This window comes from Rattus norvegicus, chromosome 19 (genome assembly GCF_021556685.1).
Source record: "Rattus norvegicus strain SHRSP/BbbUtx chromosome 19, alternate assembly SHRSP_T2T, whole genome shotgun sequence".
Taxonomy (NCBI): domain Eukaryota; kingdom Metazoa; phylum Chordata; class Mammalia; order Rodentia; family Muridae; genus Rattus; species Rattus norvegicus.
Window position 1 is genome coordinate 40,833,253 of NC_141552.1, and position 27,913 is coordinate 40,861,165.

Below are 27,913 nucleotides of genomic sequence, written 5' to 3' on the forward strand. Positions count from 1 at the left end.
TTAAAACAACATCTTCAATAGAGTCACCATTACATAGGTGTCAAATTCAGCTGGATTCTCTTTCCAGAGTAAAAGTAGACAGGAAGGCATTTGCCAGACGATCTCTTACCTGGAGATGCTAGAATTAATCTTGTGCCTGTCTCGTGACAGTTTGCTGACAGAATTCAGCCTTCGTTGGTTAGGAGTGAGGCTGGTGTTTCCTCCCTGGCTGCCTGCATGCTGGAAACACGGATGCTGTATCTCATGGCCCTCATCCATCTCAAACCAACCGCTGGTGACTTATACAGTATACATAATTTTAAGTCTAATTTTTCTCAGAATTTCTCTCTGTTGTCTCCCTTTTCTACCAGCTAGAAAACATCTCTTTCTTCTTCTTCTTCTTCTTCTTCTTCTTCTTCTTCTTCTTCTTCTTCTTCTTCTTCTTCTTCTTCTTCTTCTTCTTCTTCTTCTTCTTCTTCTCCTTCTTCTCCTTCTTCTCCTTCTTCTCCTCCTTCTCCTCCTCCTCCCCCTTCTCCTCCTGCTCTTCTCCTCCTCCTTCTTCCTTCTCCTCCTCCTTCTCCTTCTCCTCCTCCTCCTTCTCCTCCTCCTCCCCCTCCTCCTCCTCCTTCTTCCTTCTCCTCCTCCTCTTTCTTCCTTCTCCTCCTCCTCCCCCTCCTCCTGCTCTTCTCCCCCTCCTCCTCCTCCTTCCTTCTCCTCCTCCTCCTTCTTCCTTCTCCTCCTTCTCCTTCTTCCTCCTCCTCCTCCTCCTCCTCTTCATGACTAATGTGATTATATTTGATGTTGTGTTCAGCAAGGTCTCTGGTAAGCCATTCAGTTTGACATGACACAGTCATAAGTGACCCATCACCACACAGGGATATTATCTTAACACGTGCCCGCCCCTGTCATACTCCCACTTGAAGGGAGAAACATAAATCTATGAATCAAAAGGAATTGGCAGAATTAATGTCAGCAATACTGCAGCTGACCGAACTCTGGGGCTTTGTCCTTACACAATATTCATTGTAAGGCTCGCTTTCTATTGATGGGCCTTATGGAAAGCAGCCATACCATCGTACCACCAGTCTGTGTGGCTCTCAAATACTGCTATAAAAAGTACCACTGCAGAGGGATAAGCACAAGCTCTCACTCCCTTGTCCCATAAAACAGCAGGTCCAGATGGTCAAACAGCACATAAATGATCTTTCGCTACGCTCTACATAATTTCTGATTTGTGCTTGTGTTTGTGAGTGTAATCTGCCCTGTTTTATCACCTGCCTTCTCCCCCCTGTCTCGTAAACACACTGAAGAAATTTGGTTAACTAGTGTCATGTCAAAATACCCATGGAAATTACAGTTTTTCTACTTACTTGCATTTTCCCAGTTAATTGTGTTAAATGGCTTTGAGTCTCATAATAAGGCATCAAGGGAACTGCAAAAGACCCAAAATCAACTGAGAGAAAGCCAACCAGGTCTGGTGGCTCGTGCTTGTAATCCAAGGACTTGGGTGCCTAAGGCAGGAGGGCTGTCCTTAGTTTAAACTTCTTAGTGAGTTGCAGGCCAGTCTGGCTAGAGAATGAGACCGTGTCTTAAAACTTAAAACGCACATGCACATGCACACACAAGAGCAAAGAAAGATATAGAAGAGAGAAAAGGGAAATCATATCCCTTCCTATTAAAATCATTGCAAGACAACCAGATAATATATATATATATATATATATATATATATATATATTATATATAAATTAGCCACAGATAATCAACCAGAGATCACAAACATTTACATGAACAAAAATGATCAGTATCCCCACGAAATGAGAAACTGAATACCCAGGGAGTCACCTTCTCTCCTGGCAGTCACTGTGCCAGACCTCGACTCAGAGAGTCAACAGGCAGACTGTACTCACTTCCTGTGTGTTTCAAATGGTGCGAACTTTGGGTTAAACAGCTTAAAACTAGAGTACTTGGTAGTTCATTAGGAACAATTCAGTAGACATCACGGGGCTGCAGCGTTCATTCTTATAAATATACATGATTCCAAAATGATACAAGTATCATCTATGATGTGCTTGAGTTGAGGCTTGACTAATGAGAAATCGCTTCCTGGATCTTGGAAATGGAGAAAAAGTAATTCCAGGTGTGTGTACTGTGTCCATGTTGAAGCAAACCCTGCAGGAGAGTGAGAGGGACTGGTGGTGTGGAACCTCTCAGGATAATTTTTTTCCTTAGGAAATCAAAGGCTTTTGTATTCTCAAATACATCTATCTTTATTGTTCGGGCCAGAAATCTATTTATCTCCAATGATACTTTTTAAAAACCTTATACTTGGTTGCATTTTAAATGAGACACAGATCTCTGTGCTCTCCAACACAGATTATGAAAATAATACACGAACATGAAGCACAGTGGTGCAAAGCAGTTAGTGTGGACACACACTGTCTTTTAAAACACTGGGCTTGCCTCTTTCTCTGTTGTAGATTACGAGAGCTGTTCGTGCTGTCATTTTGATGGGTTATGTCTGAAATGGATGGCTCAGTTTTGACAAGTCAAAGCCTTCACATAACATTTGAAAGCGTTAAAGGAAATTAAATGAACAGTAAAATTATAAATCGGGCCTCAGCTATAACTTCTCTCCCCGGAAGCAAGGATATTAAGGGTAACATGCACGTAGGGAAAGATATTTTTCCCTGGTAATAAAATTAGGACAATAACAACCAACACAGAATGAATCTATTTGTGCTGCCATTTGGCGTACAGAAATCTTCAGGAGGAGCCCCCACCATGCGAGCGTGTGGACTGCTATATATCTGCAGTGTTGCCACAGAGCAAAGGAAACAGCTGTTTATGCTTTCATTTTGGTTTTATTTCCTGTTTCCATTGCCGTTCTGTCAGTGCGTGGCTTCATAAAGCTGTAGGATTCTGTTAGGGGGGGACCACGGAGGCCATGTGCTTTGGAAGCCCATGTGTTGGTTCTCCAGCTTGATGGCGAAGCCTCATTGTGGCCGGAGGGAGGAGCCTGACTGTGTGTGAGAAACAGAGAGTGACAGACCAGCAGTACCATGTCCAGAAGTGTGCCCTTCCCATCTCTGAGCTTCCTTCTATGGGGTAAATATTACGTCAACAGTTCCGTTTCTTTTGTTCAAACTACGAGACTTGTCAGATGGCTGCCTCTGTCAGACGCTTGATGGAAAGCATTGTTGTAAAGCTGCTTCCTGGAGATGGCTTTATGCCCTGGCTATAAAGTAAGCTTTCATGAAATTTGATCAGAAAGCCCCTTATGTGTTGCCATCCTGTTTGCTACCAATGAACTAACAAAGCTGCCATGTTAGTTTTACTGAGGGCGTGTTTGACTTGGGTATTTGGATATATCCTTCATCTTATCACCCACTGTTCCCTCCCCAACCACTTTCTTTTATTTATCGGCTTGTTTATTATTAACATTTCAAATGGGTTCCCCTCTCCCATCCCCCCTTTCCCTGTTTCTTTGAGGGTGCTCCCCCATCCACCCACCCACCCACTCCCACATCAACACCCTTGCATTCCACTCCAGTTGGGAAATGAGCCTTCACAGGACCAAGGGCTTCTCCTTCTATTGATGCCAGACAATGCCATCCTCTGGTACATATGTGGCTGGAGTCATGGGTCCCCCATGTGTACTCTTTGGTTGATGGTTTAGTCCTTGGGAGCTCTAGGGGTCTGGTAGGTTGATAATTTTGTTCTTCCTATGGGGTTGCAAACCCCTTCAGCTCCTTCAGGCCTTTCTCTAACTCCTCCATTGGGTCCCTGTGCTCAGTTTCATGCTTAGCTGCAAGCATCTTAATATGTATCAGTAAGACTCTGGCAGGGCCTCTCAGGAGACATCCATATCAGGCTCCTTTCAGCAAGCGTTTCTTGGCATCAGCAATAGTGATTGGGTTTAGTGGCTGCATATGGGATGGATCCCCAGATGGGGCAGTCTCTGGATGGCCTTTCCTTCAGTCTCTGTTTCACTGTTTGTCCCTGTATTTTCTCCCAGGAGAATTTTGTTCCCCTTTCTAAGAAGTACTGGTGCATCAACAGTTTGGTTTTCCTCCTTGAGCTTCATATGGTCTGTGAATTTTATCTTGGGTATTTCGAGCTTTTGGGCTAATATCTACTTATCAGGGAGTGCATACCATGTGTGCTTTTCTGTGATTGGGTTACCTAACTCAGGATGATATTTTCTAGTTCCATCCATTTGCCTGCGAATTTCATGAAATCATTGTTTTTGATAGCTGAGCAGTATTCCATTGTGTAAATGTAGCACATTTTCTGTATCCATTCCTCTGTTGAAGGACATCTGGGTTCTTTCCAGCTTCTGTCCATTATAAATAAGGCTGCTGTGGACATAGTGGAGCATGTGCCTACCCCAGACCTAGCTGCTGAGATGTGCTTCATTTGAGACAGACCTCAGTATCATCAGTATCAGGTGGTTTGGAGATTATGTCACTGTGGCAAATACATTTTCAGTTCAGTTCTACCATGTTGCATATTCTTGTTCCATCATTTTCTATCTTTAAAAAACAATCACTGCCTCTAAGCACACAGGTCCAGATGTCTAAACTGAGGTTCCCAGACTTGCTTGCAAATACCCTTACTCATGGATTCATCTCACAGACCCTCCTTGAGGGTCTCATGGCCATGGCTTTGTTCTCTTACATGCTGGCACTGGTGATCTCTGAATGAGCCGCTGCACACCTACTATGTCCTACAGCTCAGCACACAGTGGTTCTATTATGTATTAATTCAGTGATGTACGACTGAATGCTTATATCCATTACAACATAGATTCCTTCTTTCCTTCCTTCCTCTCTTCCTTTCCTCTTCCTTCCCTTCCCTCCCTCTTTCCACCACTCCCTCTCTCCCTCCCTCCATCTTTCCTTTGCTCTTTCTCTCCCTTCCTTCTTCCCTCCCTTCCTTCCTTTCTTACTCTCCCTCCATTGCCTTCCCTCTCTCCCTCCCCTCCTTTCTTTTCTCCCTTTCTTCCCTCAAACAGTTTTATGTTGCTGCTTTGAAGTCTTCTACAAAACAAGTCATGAGGGCTGGAGCAATGGCTCAGAGGTTAAGAGCACTGACCGATCTCCCAGAGGTCCTGAGTTCAAATCCCAGAACCACATGGTGGCTCACACGTGTAATGGGATCTGATGCCCTCTTCTGGTGTGTCTGAAGACAGCTACAGTGTACTCATACGTTAAATAAATGAATAATAAATAAATAAATAAATACATAAATAAATCTTTAAAGAAAAAGACAAGTCATGAAACATTTTATTCCTTTTAGTTTTTCTTTGCAGTTGGCATGTTTGATTAAGTCTACAGAAAGGAGCAAAAATTCTTTAAAGGACACCAAGTCTTAGTAATCTTTCATTTGGTCTGGAAACAGGTTGCTTGGTGTCTTAGTTATGGTTACTATTTCTGGGATGTAACATCATGACCAAAAGCAAGTCCTAATGGGAAGGGTTTCTTTGGCTCACATATCCTGAATCACAGTTCACTGAGGGAACCCAAGGCAAGAGCTCAAAACTAGGCAGGAACCTGGAGGCAGGAACTGATGCAGAGGCCACGCAAGAGGGCTGCTAATGGCTTGCTCCTCTTGCTTTCTTATTGAACCCTGGTCCACCAGTACATGGGTGGCACCACTCACGGTGGGCTGAGTCCTCTACCATCAATCACTAAATAAAAAAATGCTCTATAGGTTCGCTTACATTCTGATGGAGATATTTGCTTAGCTGAGGTCCCCTCCTCTCTGATAACTCTAGCTTATGTCAAGGCGACATAAAGCCATCCAGGGCACTTGGTTTTCCAAAGGAAACCTCACACCAGAGGCATTTCTCTTTGAAAATAAGAAAATAAATTTAAGAGTCATTAGTAACCCCAACAAGCTGTTTACTTTTATATCCATGGCACGAGTACTACTGCTGGCAAAATGCTGTCTATGACAAGGAAACACATTTTCATTTCTCCTCTTGTCATTTGCTTGATAAGATTCACTCGGGCACAGTCCCAAGTGACTTAAGGGATAGCGTGAGGCAACCAGATTCTTAACATGCCTCTTTGTAAGTTTTATGTTGTCTGTCTATGGGAAACTGTGATATCACTTCTCCAAAGACAAGCACTTGACTGGTTCCTAACTGTTTCAGAAGACTGTTAGTGTGTGCAGTGTTTCTGTGCATGTTCTACCTGAGTCATTTGGGGCTTGACTAAGGGCCATGTCTGCAAGGAGTTTTCTCTATAGCTAGAGTACCATTCTCTGACTTTGATCTATTATGTGGACGCCCATGGCAAATGAAATTGTTTTTCTGTTGGCAGTATACTGTCCACAAATTTCAATGTAATATAAAAATTTATTGAACTAAAATAAAATGAGATATGAGTCTTGCAGACATTTTTTCTCAATTTTAAATAACCAGCATTGGAACAATGAAACTGCTCTTCTGTAAGGAAGAGATTATTAATGTGGGACTTCGCTCTTGGGTGTACTTTTTCCTTTCCAAAACATTTTGCTGAGTTGCATTTTTCTGAATATTTGTTCAGATACCAACAAAAGTTAGAGCAACTATTACTACCACATACAAATTACTAACAAACCAATCCCCAGATTTGCTGTCTAAAATTATGGTATGTGTCTTGGGGGGTGGGGAGGCTGGAGAGATGGCTCAGAAGCTAAGAGTGCTTGCTGCTCTTGCATTGTACCCACACTTGGTTCCTGACACCCGCCCAGGTCAGGTGACTCATAACCACCATTAACTTAAATTTTGCAGGATCGGATGCCATCTTCTGGCCTCTCCAAGTACTACATTCATATAAACGTGTATGTAATTAAAATTAAAGTAAAAATTTTAAATTATTATATGATTTTTAAAAGAAAATGTAAAATCTAGGGAATATGTAATAATGTCTAATTTTTCTAGCTTTATTAGACAATATGACATCTATTTATTTATTTATGTGTCCATTTGGAGTATATACATACCAGGAGCTCATGGAGGCCAGAGAACAACTTGGAGTCAGTTTTCTCCTTGCACCGTCTGAGCCCCATGTATACCTTCTACATGTATACCTTCGTGCCAGAAGAGGGAATCAAATTCTATTACAGATGGTTGTGAGCCACCATGTGACTGCTGGGAATTGAACTCAGGACCTTTCAAAGAGCAACCAATGCTCTTAACTGCCGAGCCATCTCTCCAACCTTGTTAAACAATGTACCTGTGGGAAATATTGGTAATTGAGTTCTCCACATAATTTTTTATAAAGAATTATAACTTTTCCCTATCAAACATTTGATCAAAGCCATCTTAATAATAAATTTCTAGCTAAAATGTATGTCTCCAAAGTATCTTTTTTGAATCAGAGGAACAGTGCCACAAGTTGTGCAGCTTCGTGCTTAGTCTCTATAAGGTGCTAGGTTTGAGTCCTCTGTTCTGCATAGTGGCCCACTCAGAGTGCAAAGCCAATACTGGAAAGTCCTAAGAAGTTAGGGGTTGCAGACAATGTGGTGTGATGACTCTTGTTAGAGTGGAATGCAGATTCTCTCTGCTCTTGGATTTTTGTCACTGTAGGAAGCTGGAAAGAGTTACTCGAGAACTTAAACAACTTCTGGCTCCCCTCCCGCCTGCTGTGGAAAGTTGCCCTTTCAACACTATGAGTCAATAACCACAGATCAAGTAGATTTGTGGGGAAAAATCTAACTGTCTTAGTTAGGGTTTTACTGCTGTGAACAGACACCATGACCAAGACAACTCTTCTAAGGGAATCATATAATTGGAGCTGGCTTACAGCCCCAGGTTCAGTCCATCATCATCAAGGTGGCAGTGTCCAGGTAGGCATGGTGCAGGAGGAGCTAAGAGTTCTACATCTTCATCTGAAGGCGAATAGGAGAAGACTAGCTCCTTGTCAGCTAGGAAAAGGGTGTTAAAGTCCATACCCACAGTGACACACTTCTTCCGACAAGGCCACACCTCCTAATAGTGCCACTCCCTGGGAGTATATTCAAACAACCACACTGGCCATACACAGATTTTCTTTCTTTGTCATTATTTCTTGACTATTTTACTGTATTTCCATAGTGCTCATGCTGGATTTGGTATTATGGGTAATCTAGAGATGATTTAAAATATGAGCAAGAAACTTGAGTATCGGTAGGGTTTTGGTATCAAGAATGAGGAGTATTGAAATCAGTCTGAGAATAGGAACATGTAGGAACCCATTGCAGGTTTTCTTGTTCAGTTCTCACAATACCAGTTGTATAAAAATGAGAAGGTACTGTTAGAGACACAGAAGGGAGCTTTAGGAGGAGGCCTTAAAAGAAATATTTCAGACAAATCTTTTCTATTTCGATCTCTGCTGAGTTTCTAAAATACCGAGAATAGATTTGTGGAAAGATTAACGTTGAACTTCGGTGTGGAGGTCAAAGTGCAGGGAAATAGGATGCAGGAGATAATTGAAAATTCAGATATGGAGGTAACAATCAAATGTCATCCTGATAGAGGTTTTGTTTTGTCTGTGAGTTGGGAAATGGAGAGAGGGCATGTCAGGGTCCTAATGGTTAGTGAACAGCCCTGTACTTAGCTAGTTAACCATTAACATGTAACCTCTACATACATTCAACCAAACTCTTACACTTTCAGAACTGTCAGCTTCTCCTTCCCTGGAAACTGAGCATGGCTAACCAGGAGTTGTAAAAGAACTCATTCAAGTCCAAGGGCTGTTTATTGCTTTAGAAGCCACAGTTTGTCTGCGAAGTAAACTTCTAGTCTGAGTTTTTATTGTGGTTGAACTATTAAAATACCACGTTGATTCCTATCACATGTATATCTTTATAGAGGTGATATTTAAAAAAACGTGAACCATCGTAACTGGTCATTTGTTGTTTTTATCTTGTGGTGAACTATAACATGCAGCATCCATGAAGCCGGACACCTCTAAAGGAAAGGCGTACACTTAACTCACTGGGTTGGAGTTGAAAGTCTAACACCAAGTGGCTTCACTAATGTGTCACTTGGCCACAGTGTCATTTGGGGTGTACGTGACTTCCCCACGGTGAAAGTACACACAAAGAGAGTCACACGGTGCGACCATAATCTGTGCTGGTGTTTTCATAGCAGCTTGTTCTGGTGGGAACTGAGTGGGATCCCCGGATAGATCCACTAACGCCTCTGGGCAGCTGGAGAACAATGACTGAAAAGCTTCCACTGTAAGGTGCCAGACCACTAAAGGTACGACTCTCTCAGCTGTGTTCTAATGAAACTGGTGTGATGGATGCCATCAGCAAAACAAATACTGGTTTGTCAAAAGATCTGGTCCCTTAGTCGGTGAGTGGGAGGCTCCAGCAACCTATGTGGATAATGAAACAGAACTGGGATGCAGCCCACGCCATCCATCACTCCCGCCCCTTTTAAGCTATAGTAGATATCAATGTAATTAAAAGAAAAACCACAGGGCTTCCAAAGTATGAACTACTTACTACCTAGTCCTTGGTAGAAAATGACTTGATTTGTACAGTAGCGATAATATGCCCACCGTTACCTCCTCTTTTTATGCTATTCAGAAGATGACTCAAGCCTGTAAATATACGGCTTGGTTGGATACAGTCTTGCCCGGGTGCTTTCCCCCCAACTTCACACTATTCAGTCCTCACTCATGGCTGACATCTGCCCATTTCTCAAGGTAGGGTAAAAAGAACACGTATTTCGCTATGAAGACCTGCAGCGTAAGGAGAGAACGGTGCAAGTGTCACATTCCGCTGGCCTTAATACTTCCAAGCTCCCTGCTCCTGTCCTGTCTGTGTCTCCTTGTCATACGCAGTTTTAAAGCCATTTCTTTGCCTGTTCCAGGTCATCTGTTACTTGTGGGTTGCTATGCCTGCAGTGTACACAGACTCAACACAGAGATAACAGCATAGGCTGTCGTTACCAGGGAGCTGGAAAATCGTGGTCCTTAGGAAAAAACGACCACAGTCAGAACACTTTCCCAGACAAAGAACAAAAGTAGTCCTGAGGAAAAGTTAATCAGGCTTGCCTGAAATGAAGGCAAGGCAGTTAAGAACAGACTGCTGCTGGAGGTGAAGTCAAATGTCAGTGTCACAAGGAACACGGGGTCAAGACTTCGTGGAAGCTGTGCCACCCACACATACCAAGTATCTTGTTTTATACCCTGGTAAATGTTAGGTTTTTTTCTTTTAAGAATGATATACTGTACACTGTATGGTATAAACAAGACGACAAGGTGGCTCACTACGTAATAGTTCTTGCCAGCAAGCCTGATGATCCCAGAACCCTAAGTGGTGGAAGAAGAGAGGGAAACTCTCACAATTTGTTCTCTGACTTCCCCACATGTGCCATGGTCTGTGCTTGAGCCTTCTCCTCTCTCTCTCTGTCTCTCCCTCTGTCTGTCTGTCTGTCTGTTTCTCTCTCTCTCTCTTCCTCTCTCTCTCTCTCTCCCTCTCTCTCTCTCTCACACACACACACACACAGATTCCCACATACATAACACATACACAGACACACAGACATGCACACAGACACACACACACACACATATATGCACACACACTCACACAGATTCCCACATACATAACACATACACAGACACACAGACATGCACACAGACACACACACATACATACACACACACACACACACATGCACGCACACACACATTCACAAACAGTAAATGTACAAAGTAAGAGTAACATATTGCACATGATTTCCAGAAAATATTTGAACATTTGGAAGCATCTGAAATATGTAAAATATTGAGGTCATTGATTGTGATAAATTATATCAGTGAAGCAACAGATCTTGATATTTTCATTGGTAAGGTCAACTAAGCGTGTATTATTTTTAAGGACAACAAGACCATCCGTACTTGACATATTTTGAGCCTGAATATTTTAATGAAATGGAGTTGAATGGGAGTGTTTATCTATCACATGTTCCCCTGTTTTGGTTTAGAAAAAAAATACAGTTTTGTTATATAGGAAATTAACAAATGGTGTTCCGATTAAAAATTATTTTAAAAAGCACACTTAAGACATCAATGTGAAGCCTGTAAATGTGGCTGTTGCTATAAATTTGATTATCAGTTGGTGGTTAGGTGAGCCTTTGTGTTTGATTGCCCCTAATTCTGATTGAGATGGCCCTGAAATCTGTCAGCTCTGGGACATTGTGTGAGAGAATGGCTTTGTTCTTTGTACTCAGACAAACCTGGTCTTTAATCCTGGCTGTCATGGGATTTCTGTGATGCCAGATCAGATTTTCCAAACAATGCTCTCAGGAGGGCTAAGCCTGACACATGTGTTAAGGAACATATAGCATACCCTATAGAAAACAGATGTTGCATAAGCACCAGGCCTTTCTCTGCTTCTGCTTACTCACTTGTGTTTTTTTATTGTCATCTTTTACTCTGGTTGTGTTGCAGGAGGCGTTCTGGATGGATGGCAGCTGGAAGCCCTTCGCCATAGCCCGCTCTTCTTCAACACTTAAGCATTTACCTGGGCATTAAGTAATGAAAATTTTGGTAAGGAAAAAAAAACTGACGAAAATAGCAGACAGCTTTTCTTATAAGGTCACTTTAATCTCAGCTCTATTTTATAATACGCGGCACGATTATTCTCTAAACATCTCTGGTTGTGACAGATGTCTGTTTCTCCAAGGTTTATCTTGATTTTTAAAAATAAGCAGCATGGGCTTTGGAAGACAGGACTAGCAGTGTACCTGTGTCCTTTGTGCCATTGTTAATGCGGTACTACACTCTGCTCATTCTCTTTGTTCTCCGAATGCCTGTTCACCCCATACATTGTGTCTCTGAGGGCAAGGACTGGTATTACGCATGTTTTCAGCGGGGTCTGCATAGAATTCTGGTGTTTGGGGTGTTGACTGATGCTGCTCTCTATAACTACAAAATCTCTGACAGCACTGAAGATTCAGGTCAGAGAATTAAACCTGGCTCTATTTCAGACAAACAAGGTTCTAAATAACCAAGAAAAGTTGTTATGTAGGGGCTGTTAGAATGGGAAAAGATACACTTCTTTTTGAGACTGGATTTCACCACTATGTAGCCTTGAGTGTCCTGGAATTCACTACATAGACCAGCATAGTCCTGAGCTCACAGAATTCTATTGCCTCTGTCTCTCTCATCGTAGGATTGAGGACATAATCCTAACCCTGACCCAAACACCTTTATTGGTTTAATTTTCTCCATGTGACAGTATGTATTTTAATTTCCCTGTACTTGGATGAAATTAATGTATAATTATTGTGCTTGCAATTATTGTGTTCTATTACTAATCCGTGCTGTATATAGTGTGTAGTTTATTAATAAAGAGAGCAGAGTGAGAGGAAGTGGATGATGACTGAAAGAGTTCAACAGTCCTAAGGGTATGCATGTCAGTCACTCAGAATGTCAGTTTGTCATTGACCTTCCACTGGAGATACTGTGCAGAGAGCCAGCTAGAGATTAGAATAAAACAAAACAGAAGTTTCACTGAAATTCCACTGTTTCCATAAAGAGTATTAAATGTGAAATGACACCATTACGATTTTGAACTTGAAATACAATACAATGCAGTCTTCCTGTTTTTTTAAACAGGGATATTTTTACCATATTGCCTACATTTATGTTTTCCAGAAACCATATATGAGGAATACATCCATCTTGTACTACCTGTGCTTCCTTCTCAACAGTCACTTCTTAACTGAGGCTGGCATCCATGTCTTCATTTTGGGGTAATTTTCTCTTTCATCGTAGCTGCAATTATGCTAGTAGCCATGACTGTTAGTCCCTGAATGTCTTGATGTTGAAAATGCATTGTGTTCACTTTCCTTGTATGTTGGTCTTCACTCTTCAGCGTAGGCTATCAGGTGACTGTGGAGCTGCTCGGGGGGACTCGTAAATTCTTAGTTGAGGATTTCAGCACCTTGGCAGTATTCCATACGAGTATTCTATCCCCTAAAACAATTGAGGTGTTTGCTATAGGTAGTCCATAAACTAATATCATGCATGTAAGTTGACTGAGTCTGGTGGCTGCGTATGGGCATGATCCCCAGGTGGAGCAGTCTCTGGATGGCCTTTCCTTCAGTCTCTGCTCCATTCTTTGTCTCTGTATTTCCTCCCGTGAGTATTTTGTTTCCCTTTCCAAGATGGGGTGAAGCATCCACATTTTGGTCTTCCTTCTTCTTGAGCTTCATATGGTCTGTGAATTGTGTCTTCTTACAGCTGTGTCAGTGTAGGTCTCCCTAAAACAGAGGCCAACTGGATAGATGTAAGATACGATCTGGAGAAAATTGAAAGTCTTATTCAAGTGAGTATACATTTTTTACTTTTTTTGTTTTAATATTTGATATATATTATTTGCATTATAACTTTCATTCTCAAGAAATATATATATATACATATATATATATATATATATGATCATATCTACTTCCCAATGTCTCCCCTTAAGACCTCTTTTCTATTTCCCCACTGTGTCCACTCCCAACTTTTTATCTTTTGTTTCTTGCTTTTTTGATAACCCACTAAGTCCAATTACTGTTGCCATTACGTACATGGCCATGATATCATCCACCAAAACACAGAAAAATACGAGTGGAACACCAACAAAAGAGAATACTTTTTTCTCTCAGTAGCTATCGCATGCCAACAGGTTGCTATGGGGGACAGAGCCAGGAGAGTACGTCCTCTTTTACATTGTTATTTTGGCAGACAACATCTGTGCAGATAACAGAGTACTTTGAGTTCATGCTTGTGAAAGCCACATTGGATCCAGAGGACAGTATTCCATTGCACTTATCCCCACCCTTTGCCTTTTAACTTTTCCCCCTACATCCTTTTCAACAGTATCCCCAGAGTCTTGGCAGGCCATGGAGTGGGGTTTATAAAGATGTCTTTCTTAGTGCCGAGCAGTCAATCTCTTTTTTGTCGCACTTTGACCAATTATATCCCAGCACTGATTGCTTAATCCTGGGGGGGAAAAAGAAGTTCCTATGACCAAGGTTGACGGATACCAGGTCTACCAAGACAACCATAAATACTTAGAAGGTAATTTGACAGTAAGGCCATTGAGAAAATATCAGTAGCAGGCTCTACCCTAGAACATATGGCCACCTAGCTGTGGGCTTTTGCTCAGGGATATAGTACCAGGAATAATGTTATTATTATTATTGAGCAGTTTTCCAATCCAGTCTAAAAGCAGTTAGTTATCCAAAAGACCTATGCCATTAGCCACATCATATATGGCAAGTTGGCTCTGTGGCGTGTAAGGGCAAGGGCTGGGTGAGGTCATCGATGTTATTTTTTTTTCAGAACAAAAACATATAATGGTTATGAAGTATGCATCTCCTATGTTTTTCTACAAATTCCCATACAATATCACTTGAAATAATAATACTTGTGAGTAAATATATGAACCTTTCAAAGCCTTTTAAGGCACTGTTTTAAAATTCTAATTACTGTTAAGATTTTCACCTCTATTGGAGCTAAGAACTGTGTGTAGACAGGTCCTGGGCTCTAGTGTAGAAACTATTACCATTGTTCTGCTAAAAACATAGCATGAAAGTGACTCCCAATGACATCATTATACCCATAAATTAATGTATTTCCCAAAACTCATCATAGAAGCTTCTTTTTGCATGAGATGGTGATTAACGCAGAGCCCACAACCAGTGAAGCTGTAGCGGATGAGAGCCTGCAGAGTGCTCAGCCCTAAATGGGAACTCTGCATCACATGCCCTCTTTCCAAGACTCAGGTATCTGTGTATGAGACGTATTGGAAAAACGTTAGAGCCTGAGGTAGTACATGACTCCAAGGAAACAGTGTTTGTTCAATACAACAGGGCAGCTGCACATATGAACACATGCACATTTGACAGTACACCCAAGACCCACACAATCTCAGGTCAAATAAAATCCCAACATGAAATGTGGAAGCCAACAGAGAGTTCACTCCCAAATGAGGATGTGCTGGCAATCAGTAGTTGCCCAAAGAAGGGGAGTAAGCTTTTGGAAAGGGTGCTGTCCCTAGTTAAGTCACCTAGCAACAGTGGATGACCACACATCTAATAAGAATACATGGGAAGCACCATACTTAAGAAAGAATAAAAGAAGAGAGCACAAAGTAGGGTTGGAAGGGAAGGGTGTGGGCATGGAAGGAATTGGAAGAAGAGTAAATATCAAAACAAGTGTACAAAAACTTATAAAGGAATTCATTTTCCAACTCCCAAGTCAGAAACGTATTTATAGGTTACAAGAAGGGGACCCAATGTGACATTAGCCCTAGAATGAGGTATTTTTTCTTGGGATTGTAGATCATCTTCTCCTGCCTAGAGTGCCAGATGACCTAGCAGGTTCTGCTGAATCTAATCAAGAAAGATTAGGAATCTCATCCTGAATGTCAACTCTGAAAGGTCTATTTTGTCCCCATGGACTAAGTAACCTGGTCTGAAGAAATGACTCATCACAGTGAGTGGGATTTACAATGGAAGGTCTGAAGAGGTCCTGAAAGCTAAGCTGGCATTAGAACCACAGCACACAGCAGTTAAGTCAGGCTGAGCACAAAACATCTCTTCTGGTGACTGGCCGCATATTAAAACAGAATCCGTAAGCTGGACAAGAGTGTCCTAACATAATAGCTATCATATCCAGGTACAAGGAAAATATCATACCAAGAGGAGGAAAGTCACAGTCAAGATCTTGATTAGTCTTATCCTAGTATCAGGTGAAGCTGACATAATGGAAAATGTAACTGCCAATGCCAAGAGCACCATTAATGACAAAAGTAAATTCATGAAGAGGAAACATTGATTTTTAATATATATGCACCAAGGAACAGAGTCTCAAAATTCATGACACAAAAATTTAACAGCTCAAAGGAGAAACAGACAAATTTACTATTACAGGTGTGGATTTTTACCAAATCCTGCCCAGTGACTAACTAAATTATTAAATAAAAATATTCCAAAAGCATAGGAACCATGACAAAGCCAACTAATGGGATTTGACTTTATGCATGAAGCATAAACAAACAAACTTTTAAAAATTCACACAGAACAGTCACTAAGACTAAACATCTGAGCCTGAAGGAAGGGCCACAGAGCTACCAGAACTTTGATTGTGTAGAGAGTGTGTTAGAACACAATGGAATCAAACTGGAGATAAAAAAATAGAACAGGAAAGTCCCCCAAATTTGCAATTAAACAATATATTTCTAAGCAATTCATGGATAATTTATTTCTTTATTCTAAGTATGCAAATCTTTTCAGTATTTCAAGACCTATCAGTCAATTCAGGCTGACTTATCAGGAGCCAACATGGAAAATCATATCAACTGATTTAAAAAAGACCTGGTCAAATGAGCACCTCTTATACAAGATGGGTTTTCCTTTTTAAATAACTGCCCATACTCCATCGTGTGATTGTCTTTTGATAGAGAATCTGTAAAGACCCATTTAAGTTAAAACTAGGTCATTAGGATGGGTCTAATCCAATATGGCCAATGTCCTTAGAAGGACAGGAAACCATGCTATGAGGAAGGTACCTACAGGAGGAAGATACTCTGAGGAAACAGAGAGAAGATAGGACAGGAATTGATAAGACAAAGTGAGAAGTCTTGGGAGACCGTTCCTGTTCCTAGTACATCCTTCTGAGACTGATTGCCTCCAGAGTTCCAGAAAAGCACATGTCTTTATTTAAGCCATCCAGCATATTTGAGATTGTTACAGCAGCTTCAGCAAACTGCTACAGAGCTACTTCAAGACAAGATTTCTCAGCAGAAAAGGAAGAGAGGGCGAGTTCTTCAACTTAATTTAAAATATGTACTATCACTCTTGCAAGTGAGGGGAAGTGAGGCTTTACCCCTGGGATTAAAACAAATCTCATCACTTTTATTCACCGTGTTTTTCATTTTGGTATATCCAGCCAGGAGATCGAGAGAGACAGGTGGCTAAGGCATGGAAAGAAACAGATACCCCAAAAGCATTCCACACAGTGAAAGAACCCAGCCTAAAATTGTTTCATGTTCGGTAGCCAAACTATTTGTTCTTGGAGAGATGATAACATTACTGAAAAACAACAACAACAACAACAACAACAACAACAACAACAAAAGGGACAGATGGTTTGCAGGGTTAGGAAAGAGGATGGGTGAGCAGAGACTGTGTGGTGTTCTTTAGCACACTTCAACTGCAGTGTGTGCCGTTAGAATGCTGGGAACCTACCAGTGTGTGTGTGTGTGTGTGTGTGTGTGTGTGTGTGTGTAAACAGAATCCATATTATATAATTATTATATTATATATTAAACTATTGATTTGGGGATCTCAGGTGGGATTGCCAGCTACTAATGGCAAAGCAAACCGCTCACTTTTTTTTCTAGAAAACATAAAGAAAGAGAAATGAAGAGGTGAAAGTCCTACGGTTCCTTTCAAAGTCCAATCCCAGTGACTATTGCCCTCGAGATGCTCACCATTTCCATCCTGGAACCAAGACTTTCAGGGCAATGAACACACGCACTGTAGCTGTGTAGGAGTGTCCACTCACTGGATATAACAAATGCTCATAGAGTGGGAAGCATGCAAACCGTGAGGCGAACTGGAAATGGGCAGAAGAGACCTCAGACATTCTGTTGTGCTGTCTTTCTCTGTAACACAACTGCTCAAAATGTTATTTCTTTAAAAGCTAATCTTAAAAAAGGTTGCATTCTCTATAATTCCACTCTTTCACATTCTTGAAATGTTAAAGGTCTAGGATTGGACAAGGGGGCGAAAACTGGTAACATCTGGAGAAGGGAGAAACATTACATCACTATATGAATTTTCCTGCTAGGAAATTGTGTTCTGGCTAAACAAGTCCCAGCAGGGAAATGCAGAGGAAGGTCAGATGGTCTCTCAATGTGTTCTCTCATAATTGCAGGAGCTTAAAACGATTGCAAAATTCAAATTTAATTTAAGGGATGAAATTTATTGTTTATAGGAAGTTGCTAGTATCGTACCTAAAATTTTCATATGACCTCATTTTCTCTTTTTCAGTTTATTCATATTGATACTACTCTATACACTGACAGTGACTTTCATGTGAGTATAGTAAGGATTTTCAAAATTGCTATCTTTCCGGTTCTTCAGCCATATTCCCATAACTTCACTGAAATACTTATAGTTTTAAAATCTAACTTATGGTAGGTTCTCTTAGTGTTTTGACCCATGACATTTCTGAGGGAGTGTTGAATTTTTGGGACTCATGGCAAAATGCTAGACAAATGCTACTTTTGTAATGGTGCCATATTACAATGGGGAAAAAAAAGCAACTTTCCTTCAATGTCAAACAAAAATCTCATGGATTTCTGTGATGCAGTTAGATCATCATAGAATTGGACGCTAGAACTGGACTAAATAACTCCATCTACATGTCTTTATATCCATTGTTTTTGTGCTATAGTGTGTAAGCACCCTCACTACATCTACTGAAACTTGCTTAATGGTGTCCATGCTTTGTATTTTGCATGGATCTCTACACTTGTAAGAGGTCTTTTCACTAGTTTCTATGTGTGATAAGAATAATCCAAATGATATGCTGGATTATCCAAAGGATGAGCTAGCCTCATGTATAATATACTGATTTGCTAATGGCATTGGTCACGTGGCTCCTCCTTTCACTCCAGGCTATTGCTAAAGCAAAGGAATAGACCACCAATTCCATTGCTTGGAAAGTGTTAATTTAAATAATTGTTAACCTCTCACAATTTAAAGTCACCTACTAAGAACATCAGTGAGATTTGCTCTGGGGCAGGTCTATGGAATGTTTTAAACATGGTGGGAAGATCCACTCCAAGTGTGGGCTGCATCAGTTCATGGGCTGAACCCTGGAAAAGCACAGAGGTTAGAGGAGGAGTCCTGAGCTCAGCTGCCCGCATTCTCTCTGCGCTCTCTTAGCTGTGATTCTGACTCTCTGTCTTAAGTTCTGTTGCCTTGACTTCCCTTCGATGATGAACTGCAACTTGGGATTGTGAGCAAAGCAGACATTCTTTCTCTTTGAAGATACTCTTTGTCAGAGTAGTTTTATCACTGAGACAGAGAAAGAAATGAACCTAGAACCAAGACCAAACTATGTATTGTGTGTTCGGGACTGGCACCTAGAACTTCTCTGAGGTGGAAGGTTTGTGCCCTCTGCTCATGGTTTGTTGAGTAGAAGGTAGAGCCTGAAACTCAGACAAGCAGGTGTCCACCAGGAAAGTGTGAGATCTAGATAAGCTCTCCTCTGATTGTAGTATATTTTCTGTTTTTCTTTGCTTTTTTCCCTAATCTGAAAGCTTTCCCGTGCAGGAAGGGAGCCTTGAAACTCACAGACAATTGAAAGAATTGATTTTGAAGTGTAGATGTGAATACTTAGGCTAGGCACAGCTGATTTCCCACTTCATGTTTCCATAATTTTTTTAAGTTTAGGGTTTTGAGAAGTAACTCTTAGAAGAAATACATTTTCTTGTTCACAGTCCTTTCTGATTTGGCCAGCCCATAAGTGGGCACTGCCTTTCCTTTGGGTTTTCTCTCAAATTTCTTCGACTTCTTTCTGCTGGAAACTGTAGGGTCAGTATGGCTTGCAGTTACCACTCTGTAAGATGTGAACATGTAGTGTGAACACTTTTTCACCAATGTTCTGTCACTTCTAGGCTGCTCATTCGCCTGCAGCAAGAGGGTGTCCAGTGAGCGATGGTAGCCTTTTATGCCCGTGTTTCCTTCTGTATAATAGTACTATCCTTCTTTGTTAGTTTTGGTTTCAAAATCAAATGAAAAAAGAAATCCACTTCCTGTGTAAATAAAACTCCCTACTCGCACACAGTCAAAAAGCAAGTTAGGGAAGAAAGTATTTGTTTGGCTTACAGTTCCAAGTTATAGTCCATAATTATGGGAAGTCAGGACAGGCATTTAAAGTATCCAGCTAACGGTGAAGAACAGAGACAGAGTGACTGCAAGAACACTTGCTTGCTTGCTCTTAGGTACCTCTCCTCTGTCTTACACTATTCAGGACCCTCTGCCTAGGGAGTGGTGCCACCCACACTAGTTTGGGTCTTCCTCCATGAATTAACAATGAAGACAAGCTTCTAGGGACATGCCTACAAGTTAACCTGAGAGGTAATTCCTCAGTAAGACTGTCTTCTAAGTTGTGTCTGGTTGACAATTAAGACTAAGCAGTGTGGGTATTACTCTTTTTGTTTTGTTTGTTTTTGTTTTTGTAAAATAACTAGGTGGAATTAACTGCTGTGTTTTTCTTTTTAAATCAAAGTCTTACCAATGTGAAAATGAATAATGGGAAAAGGTTTTGCGTTTGCTTATTTTGTTTTTAAACTGGCTCTTTTCTTTTTAGCCCAGTTGCAAAGTTACTGCAATGAACTGCTTTCTCCTGGAATTACAGGTTATTTTGCACGAGTACAGTAACATGACTCTTAATGAAACAGTAAGAAACGTGCTCTACCTTGCAAACAGCACTCTGTCTTCTAACAAGGTGAGTGATGCAGCTATAGAGAGCTGCAGCTGATATTTTTGGCTTGAGACAAGGCACTTATATAGAGGCAGAGTCTCCTATGGTGCACAGAAGAGAATTTGATTCCAGTGGAGTGGTGACCAGAAGTGGTATCAGTGCTGGCATGCACAGAATCCTAAACTTGTTAATCCCCTCCCCCCCAGTAAACAGACATTTCTGAATAATGCCAACCAGCGTGCTTTAGTGTCAGTCATATTGATTTAAAATGCCCTATTGGCAAGCAGTGGATAGACATTAATGTGATCGAGTGTTTAGCATCAGAAATGGTAGCTCACATTTATTGGGTTAGGTCTTAATACCACACACTGACCTTTCTACTTTGGACTGATAAGACACTGAATCCTCAAAATCAGTCTCTTTTCAAGTCTAGCTGTTTCTATTTCTGTTTGAATGTTGATGCACATGGGAAACACAGAGCTCACCACACACCCCCGTTCATGCAGCTGAAGGCATCAGAGCTGTGATTCTACTCCAGCTTCTGTCCTCTCACCTTCCAAAACTGTAAGTAATGGAACAATTAGAATCAAGTATTATTTAGAGCATCCCAGACAACACGAGCAGGATGGGGCTATAAGAAAGCAAATCCTAGTGACTCCTGTGCTCGGCTGAGAGGGTAAGCAACACGGATGCCCTGAGGTGCAAGGAGTTGTGATTTGAGAGGGACAACCTAAGTGAACAAAACAAGGTACAAACAAAGGAACGCACAGTAAAATGATTTCATTTAATAAGCACTTCTATATACCCTTTTAAGCACCTATTCTGAGGAAGGAGGCAATGTGAATCAGCTAGTCAGTGAATGAGTGAACTGGCCCGTTAGCTCTTCAGCCCATTGCAACAGAGAAAGTGTGTGTGTGTGTGTGTGTGTGTGTGTGTGTGTGTGTGTGTGTGTGTGTGTGTGTTTAGGGAGGTTCTAGGGTTCTTTCTGGTGTTGAGAGGGGTTAGTCAATAAGGTACTGTGTTGCATAGAGGTCAAGGAATGGATGTCAGGGATGTTCAGGGAACATCTTTAGGCAGACACAACTGGAGGTGCAGTGAACTTGAGATGCCTTGGCCTCTTCCAAATGCTGGGCTGCCTTGAGCGTCTGCTCAGACGCCACCTTCTCAGTGATGTCACTTATTCATATTCGCCACACTTTCCCCACATCCTCACTCGCTGTTCTGAGCTCTGCACATGTCCCACACTGATAATCATTCCAGGAAGTCAGTAATAGTGATTACCTGTCACCATCAGAAAGTCCGCCTCAGAGTGCATACATTTTAGAGTTCTTTTGAATGTGTCATTACGATTCCCAGGACATAGACTCCTCCCAGGAATCCATCGCTTGCCAAGTGAATCTGTTTGTGGTTAAATTACTTCTGCAATGTTATCATTACCTACTAATGGTAACAGATAACTCATCACAGTATCAATGCTGAGCTTTAGGCTACATATTGGTGCCACCCCCAAAGTGACAGTTTGGCATAAATACTGGAAGAGTGAACAGGACTGCACGGTTGGGAGACCTGTGTAGAATGTTTACATGTCAGGGGCAGTGAGCCACTAAGCATGTTTGCTTTCCTCTCTGACATTGTTTTCAGGGCCAATTAGAGAGCACTGTTAGCATTATGTTAGCATCATGGCAGTGTCTGGCATTCTTTGTGTACCGGGGAATCTGAATTCCGAGTGTCTAATGAATATGAAATCTAATTTGACTTTTTTTTTTTACTTAAACCAGTTTCTTTAAATTTTTTATTAGATATATTTCTTTACTCACATTTCAAATGTTATTCCCCTTCCTGGTTTCCTGTCCATAGTCTCCCATCCCCTCTCCTCCCTATCCCCCATATGGGTATTCCTCCTATACATCCCCCTTACTGCCCGGTCCCCATATTCCCCTTCACTGGGGTCCAACCTTGGTAGGACCAAGGGCTTCCCCTTCCAATGGAGCCCCAACAAGGCCATTCTCTGCTACATATGCAGTTGGATCTAATTTGAATTTTGCTGGCACAGCCTTCATAGTTTCAGATGATCGCTAAAATGTTTATTCATGATGGCCACACTTGTAGTTTTCTAGCTGTTCCCAAAGCCATGTTTATGGCATTTGCCTAAGTGATTCAGATCAACCTAATGTTCAGTTAGCTGTCTGTGCCCGGCCTTGTGCTTAATGGTGGGAAACAAAGGAAATCTGGTTATGCTTCCCAGGGATAGTTAGGCAACAGTAGTGTAAAAAGGCTGAAAGTCTGTGATATATGTATATAATATATTATATTTGTGATATTTAACACACACACACACACACACACACTGTGTGATAGGACACAAAGGCAAGTGCTCATGAAGTATGGACTTAGAGAGAGAGAGAGATACAAAAAGTCAAAATAAAAAATCACAAGGCAAAGTCAAAACCAAAACAATAACAATGAGGACAACAACAGTGACAACGACAGTGACAACGACACTGTGATGGGCTTTAATCAGGAAGGAGACTGTTCAAGAAGGAGATGCATTCTGTCTGCAGATCTAATTCTTCCTCCTTGTTTGGCAGAATGTAATAGAGTCTGGCTGCAAGGAATGTGAGGAGCTGGAGGAGAGAAACTTCACGGAGTTTTTGCAGAGTTTTATACATATTGTCCAAATGTTCATCAACACGTCCTGACTGCACTCGAACCTCGTCAGTGTTTCTGTTATTAAGACACCTCCGCCTGCTGCCCAGAGGCAGCACAGCTCCATGCATTCGTGATCTGCTGGGAAACCAAGCTGCCTAACAGGAAACGGTTGAGCCATTTGGATCCCATGAACCCTCGGGAATGAAGAGAGGGAAAGGGCTTTTCTCGGACTTATTTTTGCTTGCTTATTTTTAATTTATTACTTCAGTTGTGCATATTTGTAATATAACAGAAGATGTGGAATAAAGTTGTATGCATATTTTATCAGTTGAAGTACTTTGCCCTTTTTAATAATGTGTGTTTGGCTGTGTGTGATGTTTGTGTATATATGCTTATCTGTGTGTATGTGAGTGAGTGTTTGTGTGTGTGTGTGTGTTTGTGTGTGTGTGTGTTTGTGTGTGTGTTTGTGTGTGTATGTGTGTGTATGTGAGTGTGTGTGTGGGTGTGTATGTGTGTGTACGTGTGTGTGTGTGTGTGTACGTGTGTGTGTGTATGCATGTGTGTGTTGCAGTGCATGCATATGCAAGTCTGTCAAGGCGAAAGGTTGATTTTGAGTGCCTTGCTGATTTCTTTTTAAAGACCTTGCTTTTCCTTAACCTGGAACCTAGTAATTGAGTGAGACTAACTGGCCAGTGACTGCTGGGGATCCTTCTGTTTCTACTTCCATACAAGTGGGATTCCAGACACTTGCCCCATCTCATTTTATATGTGAGCTGATGATCTGGATTCAAGTCCTCATGATAGTGTGCTGAGCACATTCTCCACTGAGCCATCTTCCCACTCCCTACTTCACAGATTGCAACAAATGAAGGGCATCTTTTTGTTTGTTTGAGGGTGATAGTTCTTCAAGGAAAGTGCAAAAATACACAGAAAACTGATGTTTACACTGGCATTTCACAGTTTTATTTTATTCTCACAAATTTTAATGCCACACACACTTCTTGAGTTTTTAAAAGGTCTGATTTGTTGGACTTCATTTGGTTTGACAAATACACAGTTGCTCATAGGTGCTAGAGAAATCGCTCTGAGGTGAGAATACTTGCTGCACAAATATGAGGGTCCACATTTGCATCCCTACCATCCTTAGAAAGTCGGCCATGGCTATGTCTACCCTGCACTTTTGTGGAGGAACAGACGGATCTTTGTGGCTTGCTGTCCACAGGCTTGGATGCTGGTTCAATGGCTTACACTGTCATAAGAGGATGTGGAGGGGAGTGGTAGATCAGGACACACAATACACATATATACTCACATGCATTCAATAACTAAATGCAACTTAAAATAACTATTAATAACCCTTACTAAGGCTCTTCACTCTTCTGTCTAAAATTAGTAAGCTTTCTAGCATTCCCATTGCTAGAAAATAGTGAAAGTGTACCATTTTTAACTTTAATTTTCCAGTCTAATTGCTAAAGAAAAGTTGGTCCCCATCCAGTGTTTGTTTATCTGAGGAAAGGGAGATCAAAATGCTAGTCATATCCCCGATGGTATTTGATAATGACTAATAATCCACTTGCGTTGTATAAACAAACAGAGGTTGGTTTTAAAGTTTGGAATGTTCCAGTACTCGCAGTTACTGCCTCGGAAATGTCACACGCCACAGCCGATTTTAGAAAACTCAAGTGTATAGTTGTTAAAACTCTTTAACTCAAAATAACGTGGGTATGAAATAGTCATACACAGTCACATTTTAGTTACCGTAAGAGAGAAAGTGATCATGCACCATCACTGAATTTAACTTCATCTTCCTGCTCTTAAAGTCAAACCTTCACGTCTATTTCAAAATCCAGACTTTCCACACCCCTCCATTGGCCAACCCAGAGTTAAATCCTTGGGGAATACCATGTTTATGTCTCACCTAATTGCTGAAAATATATCATATATTCCTATAATAAAAGAAGCACAAAGTCCTATATCTAATAGCAAATGGATAAGGTCAGCCAAATAAAAAATTAGACTGATAATCCAACGTACTGTTGATGGATACATTCTTGAATTTTCTTTATTTCAAGCAAAGGAACAATAGATGTATGAGAGGATATTATAGGCTTGCTCTCTCTGGTAATAAAGTACAAGGACTCCAAGGTGTGACACAGAAACACAAGCATAACTAATAAGTAATTTGTGAGCCAAGAGAATTTTATAACCCAGTTACAAGTCTAGTTTCATAGAATCTCATTCTTTATCTGAGATGAGCAAATCAATAGATTTTCCTTCTTCTGCTGTTGTTACTGTAGTTGTAAAGGGGGAATTATATGCTTTGATGTTGTAGTTTATAGATGACAAATTCAATAACTAATAAAATCAAACAGACATACCCAATATAAAAATCAAGGGGCTGGGGATTTAGCTCAGTGGTAGAGCGCTTGCCTAGGAAGCGCAAGGCCCTGGGTTCAGTCCCCAGCTCCGGGGAAAAAAAAAAAAAAGAACCATAAAAATCAAGTAATGTGATTGTTCCCTCACGCCCCCAAGCAACAAGAAATCCCAGAGAGTGTATTCCCATTCCTTCTCTTATGTGAGTGTGTAACTCAACATAGGCCATCTGCACTCACAGACAAATCATGATTAACATATGCATGCAATGGCTAAATATTTTGCCCAGAGGTACTCCCATTTCCAAGATGATTTGGTTTAGTATTTCTGAACATGTCTAGTGACTGAACTGTGCTCTCAATAAGGATGTGTTATGAAAAATATTTAGCTGTCTGAAGAGTCCCTTGGTCTTAATTGTGTACCTAACACAACGAAGAAGAAAATTAATGAAACAGAGACAGGTTTGTATCCTATAATTTATTCCTTCAACCCTAAATTTTGAAATAGAGATTATAGAAACCAATTAAAGACCATTGTAACATAGAAGCAGATTTGAAAGTTGCTATGTTTAGCCTTTGGAAATGGTGTCAGACTTTTTGGACTATTGTCACAGAAGGCAGCATCCATATCCAAGTCACTTACCTTCATTTTCATGATCACTTTTTTCCCTCACTAAACGTTCACCAGGTTGGTTATACTGGTTCCTTAGTTATTGGGAATCTATTCTGTGTGAACATTTTAACAAATGCTATAAGAAGGCCATAGTGTCAGCCTTCCTGAGCTCACAATCCTGCAGAAGCTTTGTGTTACCCAGCTCTTTTTCCGAGGTCTTATTTTGTGTCCATTAATTCTAATCTTGAAGGGGATCAAGGAGAGTCATGTTGATTCAGGGTGTTCGTTCAAAGAGCACTTCTTGAAGAAAGTGACAGGTGAGCTGAGCTGTCAGTGGATAGGAGATGAGCTAGAGGAGGAGTGAGAACTGGCCCACAACACTCTAGTCAGTGTTCCTAGAGCAAAAGAGAATCCAGGATAACCAGGAAAGATGGAAAAGCAAGTGTGTTAATGAAAGAGTTAACTGCCTGCTTGAACTACAGTAATGACTTCCTGTCTATCCTATAGAAAGAAGACTCATTGTAACATAAAAAAAGTACCTTGAACAAAAGACTTTAAGTCAAAGTCTACTTATAGATAAATATCAGGCTCATAAAATTTATCACTGAGTGGGAGCGTCATCTCTACCGTTAGATAATTTCTTGGAACACTGAATGGACAACAGTTTGAGCAAGTAATTACTCACTGTGACATCCCCGTATCCAACATGTGAGACTTGAAAGAGTCAGGGGCATGCGTACAATGAAGCATCAGGCTCTAAAGGGACAAAGAAGATGTGATGGTTTGTATATGCTTAGCCCAGGGAGTGGCACAATATTCAGGTTGTTGGAGTAGGTGTGTCACTGTGGGTGTGGGCTTTAAGACCCTCGTCTTAGCTGCCTGGAAGCCAGTATTGTGCTAGCAACCTTCGATAAACATGTAGAACTCTCAGCATTCCCTGCACCATGCCTGCCTGGATGCTGCCATGTTCCTGAATTGATGATAGTAGACTGAACCTCTGAACCTGTAAGCCAGTCACAATTAAATGTTGTTCTTTATAAGACTTGCCTTGGTCATGGTGTCTGCTCACAGCAGTAAAACCCTAAACAGAAGGTTGTTTGAATGGAGGATTTTCTAAACCCTACATCACTGAAAACTGTTTAAGATAAGAGATAACTGCTTAGTCTCATCAGGAAAAACCAAGTAGAGCAATGCCCATGAAGTGGAGTGGCAACTGGGAAGAGTTGGAATGAGAAATGAAGGAGGTGGGATATAACTGGGTAGAAAGAGAGAGAGAGGCAACATTTGAAGTAAAATTAGCCATACATACCACTGGGGACAGATATCCCAAGGCTCAGTGGACATGGAAGCTTAAGAGGCAGGGGCAGAAGGAGGAAAAATCATTTCTCAGTTCATGACAGTAAAGAGCCTAGAAGGGAAATAACAATGTCAGAGAGTGGATGGTTCTGGGTGGCGGATATTATTTCTCCTAAAGAACTCGAAGATAATTGGTCCTCAGCCAAGCTCCATTTCCTAAGATGAATTAAGAAGGTCAAAGCTACCAATGTGTCTGTAAGCCCTCTTCTCAGGGTGCACCGGGATGGTGATGATAATAATAATAATAGTTCTTTTATACAGGTGTGTGTCTTTATATTTCACAAAGCACTTTCATCTGCATTATTTTATTTTGTGAGAGTGTTTGCCTCTCTTGGGCACTGATTCAATGAGAACAGTCTTGGAAATATTTGACTTTTGTCAGTGATGTGTAAAATGAAAAAAAAAATCCAACAAGAAACGACCTGAAAATTTTGTCCAAAGTTAGCTGCGTGTATATTTAT

The 27,913-nt window shown here is 41.0% G+C and overlaps 1 protein-coding gene and 1 long non-coding RNA gene across 49 annotated transcripts in view; one reads left to right on the forward strand and one right to left on the reverse strand.

Moving 5' to 3' along the window:
* The window catches only part of Il15 (interleukin 15), a 66,545-nt gene extending 43,110 nt beyond the window's left edge, over positions 1-23,435 (forward strand). For 14 of the 45 annotated variants that reach the window (XM_087593906.1, XM_087593901.1, XM_087593902.1 and 11 more), the window contains 6 exon segments: positions 11,418-11,516; positions 12,627-12,724; positions 13,215-13,299; positions 18,020-18,064; positions 20,349-20,486; positions 23,051-23,435. In XM_087593906.1, the coding sequence (XP_087450032.1) occupies positions 11,505-11,516; positions 12,627-12,724; positions 13,215-13,299; positions 18,020-18,064; positions 20,349-20,486; positions 23,051-23,161 (489 nt within the window). In that variant the 5' untranslated portion in view covers positions 11,418-11,504 and the 3' untranslated portion in view covers positions 23,162-23,435. 45 annotated transcript variants of the gene reach the window in all.
* Positions 23,436-24,048: 613 nt separating this feature from the next.
* Positions 24,049-27,913, reverse strand: part of LOC147999408 (uncharacterized) — a 101,803-nt gene continuing 97,938 nt past the window's right edge. For 2 of the 4 annotated variants that reach the window (XR_015644072.1, XR_015644073.1), the window contains 3 exons: positions 27,406-27,504; positions 26,782-26,852; positions 24,049-24,360 (listed from right to left, as the gene is read on the reverse strand). This is a non-coding gene — a long non-coding RNA (uncharacterized LOC147999408). Of the gene's footprint in view, positions 24,361-25,953; positions 26,492-26,781; positions 26,853-27,405; positions 27,505-27,913 lie in introns of those variants that run through there. The other 2 variants (XR_015644069.1, XR_015644074.1) reach the window with 2 other exon arrangements.